The following is a 5796-nucleotide window of genomic DNA, read 5'->3' on the forward strand; positions in this document are numbered from 1 at the left end:
TGATAACAAATCTGAAAAATTAATTTTCATCGGGTATTGTACACAATCCAAAGGGTATCGGCTATACAATCCAGGAAATGGTAAAATTGTTGTGAGTAGAAATGTATTATTCGATGAAGAAGCAAGTTGGCAGTGGGAGAGTGTTGTACAACAAATTCAGGTTGAAGAAACAATAGAAGAAAATAAAGAGACAGTGGCACAAGATCAAACACACAACCAACATATCAGCAGCAGCTCTAGTTGTACGACTGATAATGCAATGCCCGAAATGCGACCAAGGAAGTTTAAAACAGTTCAAGAATTGTATGAAACCACTCAAGTACTCCTTGTTGCAGATCCCACAACGTATGAAGAAGCATCAGAAAAGCAAGAGTGGTGCAATGCAATGCAAGAAGAAATACAATCGATTGAGAAAAACAGAACTTGGCATTTGGTGAAGCTTCCTGAAGGTAAAAATGTTATTGGTTTAAAATGGGTTTTCAAAACTAAATTTGGTGCAGATGGAAGTGTTCAAAAGTTCAAAGCCAGGCTTGTGGCAAAGGGTTATGCACAAGAATATGGCATAGATTATGAAGAAACTTTTTCTCCTGTGGCCCGATTTGAGACAGTGAGGTTGTTGTTGGCGCTTTCAGCTCAATTGAAGAAACCAGTCTACCAATTTGATGTAAAATTAGCCTTTCTCAATGGAGAACTATTAGAAGAAGTGTATGTCGAGCAGCCTAAAGGATTTGAAATCAAGGGTAAAGAAGATTGGGTGTACAAACTAGCAAAGGAGTTGTATGGATTAAAACAGGCACCACGAGCGTGGTACAACAAAATTGATTCTTATTTTATAAATTCTGGGTTTGAAAGAAGTAAAAGTGAGCCTAATCTCTATATTAAGAAAAAAAGAAAAGATGGTCTATTGATTGTATGTTTGTATGTTGATGATATGATTTAAATGGGCACTAATGAGGAACTGGTGGAACAATTCAAAAGCAGCATGAAGCAGCAGTTTGAAATGTTAGATTTGGGTTTGTTACATTATTTCCTTGGTTTAGAAGTAGAGCAAGAGAAAGGTAACATCTTTGTGTCACAAAGGAAGTATGCATGTGATTTGTTAAAGAAGTTTGGGGTTACAGAAAATAAAATAGCATCAACACCTATGAATGTGAATGAAAAGTTAGAAAAGGATAATGGCTCAGGTTCAGCTAATGCAACTAGATACAGAAGCCTAATTGGGGGATTGATGTATTTGACTCACACAAGACCCGATATTTCCTATGCAGTTGGAGTGGTCTCAAGGCACATGCAAAACCCTACAAAGCATCACTTTGGCACAGCCAAAAGAATTTTGAATTACATTGCAGGTACAACAGACTATGGTGTGTGGTATGGAAGCTCAAAAAATTTCAATCTGATTGGCTACAATGACAGTGATTGGGCAGGATGTGCAGAGGATCGAAAGAGCACTTCAGGACACTTGTTTACTCTCGACACAAGTGCAGTTTCATGGAGTTCAAAGAAGCAAGCAACAGTGGCATTGTCAACCTCTGAGGCAGAATATTCAGCAGTCAGTTCAGCAGCAACCCAAGCAGTTTGGTTGAGACGCATACTTGCTAGTTTTGAGCAAGAACAGCAGCAGCCTACGGTGATATTCTGTGACAACAAATCAGCAATAGCAATGATGGAGAATCCAGCATTTCATGGAAGAACCAAGCATATCGACATCTGTGTGCATTTCATTCGTGACCTTGTGGCGAATGGTGATGTTGAGATAAGATACATCAATACAGACAAGCAGGCAGCGGACATACTTACAAAGGCATTAGCACGAGGCAAATTTGAACTATTTAGATCGGCACTTGGAGTTGGGAATTTTGCATCAAGGGGGAGTATTGAATATTGATACAAAATTAGTCCGGATTAGATGTATTCCAGATCAGCAATTGACGTGATGTAATTGGATTAGTTATTTACTTTAGATATAACTAGTAGTGGGTAGACATGGATAGTGGGAAGTTATGTTATTTTAGCTTAAGTGGTTTTGTAATTCAAAAAAAATATTGCATCTTTGAGTCATTGTATTAAGAAGTTTTTGTTTCAGCAAAACCTCTGTGTTTTGTCTATTTCCAGTAAAAATTCCAACATATTCACGGTGTTGGGCTATTGCACGATCCACGATCGACCCGCTCGATCTATTGAATAGTTCTAGATCTCTGTTGTAGTTGAAGACAATCATTTGGGAGCAATCAAACTGTATTATTCATGAATAACACCAACTGGGGATCCCATAAGCCATTAAGACTCAGTCATCATGTAACCAAAATATCTAACACGATCTCCGCAAACTCCACCTATATGCTAATGAGCAACAAATCATCAAAAGTGTCACACAGTTAAACATGAGAGAGCAGCATATACCGAGAAATATTCTCTAGATAAGAATAAGGTAGCTAACGAACACCATGTGATAGACTTATATTTGTTTAAACAGATCCTATCTGTTGTATTTGACCTAATCTCTTAGGATCATACTCAAAATAAATAAAGGGCAAATCTTCGCAGACAGTTTAAGAGGATTATTCATTCTTGTAATTCAACCAACACTATGTCTTCCAATTCTTCTACCCAGTACCCGAAAGAACACAAGATCACTATCTTAATCACCACTCTATTGTTAGTCTTACGAATATTCCTCGTATTGTCACTGTCAAGTTTGGACGTGACTTTAGTAGAACGATATTTGGGCTTCACTTTAGTAGAACGATAACTATGTCCTCCAACAGACGCTTTCTACCTCGATTCAATTATCTTTTTAAACACCCCACGATTCAAGAAAACCTAACAGCAATGGTGCTCTTCACGGTACGATTGCTAGAAACCCATTCGATCTTGCCATGAGAGTGCGGGATCATTCCAGGTCCAGAAGGACTGATAGTAAGAGTCACGTTGAAACTTTTCTCTTGGAGTCGCCTAGAAAATTTCAGGTCATAAGTCGAGAGCTTGACAGTGACCCCCTTCGGCTTGGTAATCTTAGCCCTGTATTCCCCCACGTCTTTGACTCCAACGTTCTTGGCCGTCCTCTTCACCGTCACGCTTCCGCCGCTACGCGGCAGGGTCACCTGGATCGACGGATAGTTAAGCGACGAAGCTTCGATATGATTGAGGGCGGAGCAGTTGATCGTCCGTTTGTATAGTATTTTGAGCTCAGTGTTGCTGTACCCGAGACTACAGAGGTAACCAACGTAGTCACTCGGGTTGATGTCGTAGACGAGTCCCGGATCTAATGCAGCTTTCGGATTAATTTGCCCCGAGCCCGTAGCAAAGATGCTGGCTGCGACACTATACCGCTGGTCCACGATGGGTCTACCATCCATGTCTCGATCTTGAGCGGATGTGATGATTGCGGACTGGATCATCGCCGGTGTCCAGCCCGGGTGTTTCTTCATTATCAGCGCCACGACACCAGAGGCGTGTGGTGCCGCCATCGACGTGCCGCTCTTATAGTTGAACGTCGAGGTGGCCAGTCCAGTCGGATTAGGCCCGACCTCGCGGTGCCATGCAGAGAGGATGTTCAGTCCCGGCGCGAGGACGTCCGGCTTTAGGATACCCCCGTTCATCGGCGCGGGGCCCCTAGAAGAGAATGATGCAACGGCCGGAGAAGGTCGGTGCCCGAACGTCGTGCCGTTGAATATAATTGTGGCTGTGGCATTATTGCTTGTAGAGTTCTTCAAAGAATAGTAGTATCTCTCCACTTCTCTTCCGTCTATGAGACTCAATCGAGCCGCCGTAAGGATATGTGCGTCCGAATTCGTCGTAGAACCTCTTCTCCATCCGTTGGCTATTACCATCGCCGCTCCTCCGGCAGCGAACACCACCTCGCCCTTCTCAATATCTGTTGTGCCACCGTTGTAGCATAGAACAATCTTCCCTCTAACATCTGTGAAAGATAACGAACCATTATAGCAGTACGTTGCGTTCCTACCGCCGATGTCTCCGGGGAAGACGAGCGGAAGCATCATCGAGGAGTTGAAGGAGTTCGGCTGGAAGGCTGATTCTCCGGCCAACTCCCTGCCATTTCCGAGCTTTACGATGGCACCTATTCGCCTATCGGTGGAGCTCGCCCCAACAGTCAGGACCCACGGCGCATCGTGGGACAGAGTGTTCTCGTTAGGTCCCTTGTTTCCGGCGGTGCTGATGGCCACGATGTTATGAGACAACGCCGTTAAAGAACCATGGTGGACGGGATCCTTATAGTACTTGCGCGTCGCATTAAGGCCGATGGACATGGAGAGCACGTCGACGCCATCGGCGATGGCTTCGTCTATGGCCTTTAAGGTATCGCTATCGCGACATCCCTTGAAGCAAACTTTATAAATAGCTAGATGAGCTCTAGGCGCCATACCAGAGGCAGTGCCATTTCCTGTTCCAAGAACGTTCGCGTGGCGGACAAAATTCCCAGCGGCGATTGCGGCTACATGCGTTCCATGCCCGCCGGTGTCAATCGCAGTGGTCACCGTCCTGCTGTTGAACGCCTTTGCACCGATGATCTTGTTATTGCAGGCTACGCCACTCATCTTACTGCAGCTGCCCTTCCACGTGACCGGCGGAGGCGGCATTCCGTAATCGTTAAACGAAGGATGCGTCGGTAAAATCCCGGTATCGAGCACGCCGATGACGATTCCTTCGCCCTGATAGGTACCGTCCCACCAAGCGCCGTTAGAATCTTGTAACCCTAACAGGTCAGGAGTGTACGTCGTTTCAAGTTGGTTGAATTCGTCGGGTCGCACGTCTAGAACCCCGTCCTTGGATTGCATTTCTATCGCCTCCTCAGCCGTGAGATCTGCCGCGAAGCCGCTGATCACTTCGCGGTACGAGTAGATCAGCCGCGTCTCGCCGGAGTCTAAGGTGGTGTTTGGCAAGAAGGATTCGTGCCATCTCCTTAAATCCCCGGCAGATAGGAACTCCGGGCTCTCGGGCTGCTCTACGTGCACGATGTAGGTAGTATGCATTTGATCAGCAATAGTATTGCCTATGGGCTCATCAGTTATGGGAAGAAGCTGGCTTTGGCTAAGTGGGAGAATGGGACAGTAGAAGAACAGAAGCAGAATCATCCAGAAAAAATTTTGCTTATTTACATAATCCATTTGCATTACACAAAAAGGTGGGCGTTTCGGGGCTTTGGTAAATGGTTATTTACTTGTTCCAAGAGAACAAATATATAGAATTATGGATTCTCCAGAATGAGAAGAGATGGTGATCAAGATGATGTTAGTAGTGTGGGTCTACTTAAATAATAATTAACCGGACATACTATTATATATCTTGTGGAAAATGTTGTGTCCACACGGAAACTTTAGGAGCACTAATAGTTGAGGAAGCAAATGGCAATTGGGCAATCCATTAATGCAGCATCCAAAGCGAGTTTCCTCTTGAAACATTCCTTTGTTACGAATAATTGGAAGTAAAATGACAGAAGTTGTATACGGTTTATTAATTCACAAGAATAACGAAAATAAATTAACATGTCGATCATATATCTTAATAGTCCATGGCGTTCTTTTATTACAGTTTATCGCAATGATCGTTTTCAGAAACGTTATATAATAGTCTCTTCTTAACATATAATAATTAGCCGGACACGTTGTTATATTATGGAAAATGTAAATGTTGTTCCAATTAATTGAGGAAGCGTACCGTGAGTTGGCACTTGGCAATTATTCATAGCATCAGAGGTGAGTTTCCTGTTCCAATATTCCTTTCGCAGGAAGAATAGCAAGGAAAATTACAGCATCGAGCCGAGTTGTTATATTT

General features: G+C 43.6%; 1 protein-coding gene across 1 annotated transcript; it reads right to left on the reverse strand.

Annotated features, from left to right (window-relative positions):
• Positions 1 to 2813: 2813 nt before the first annotated feature.
• LOC140769296 (subtilisin-like protease 4) lies at positions 2814 to 5096 on the reverse strand. Its single transcript, XM_073109958.1, has one exon. It carries the CDS (start codon positions 5094 to 5096, stop codon positions 2814 to 2816), a length of 2283 nt encoding a protein of 760 aa, XP_072966059.1.
• Between the last annotated feature and the right edge of the window lie 700 nt (positions 5097 to 5796).

Source organism: Typha angustifolia, chromosome 10 (assembly GCF_048772165.1).
Source record: "Typha angustifolia cultivar Huaian chromosome 10, ASM4877216v1, whole genome shotgun sequence".
NCBI classification, from domain to species: Eukaryota; Viridiplantae; Streptophyta; class Magnoliopsida; order Poales; family Typhaceae; genus Typha; species Typha angustifolia.

Excerpts from the sequence above, each read along its gene's own strand:
- LOC140769296 (XM_073109958.1), bottom strand. The coding sequence starts at position 5,096 with ATGATTCTGCTTCTGTTCTTCTACTGTCCCATTCTCCCACTTAGCCAA.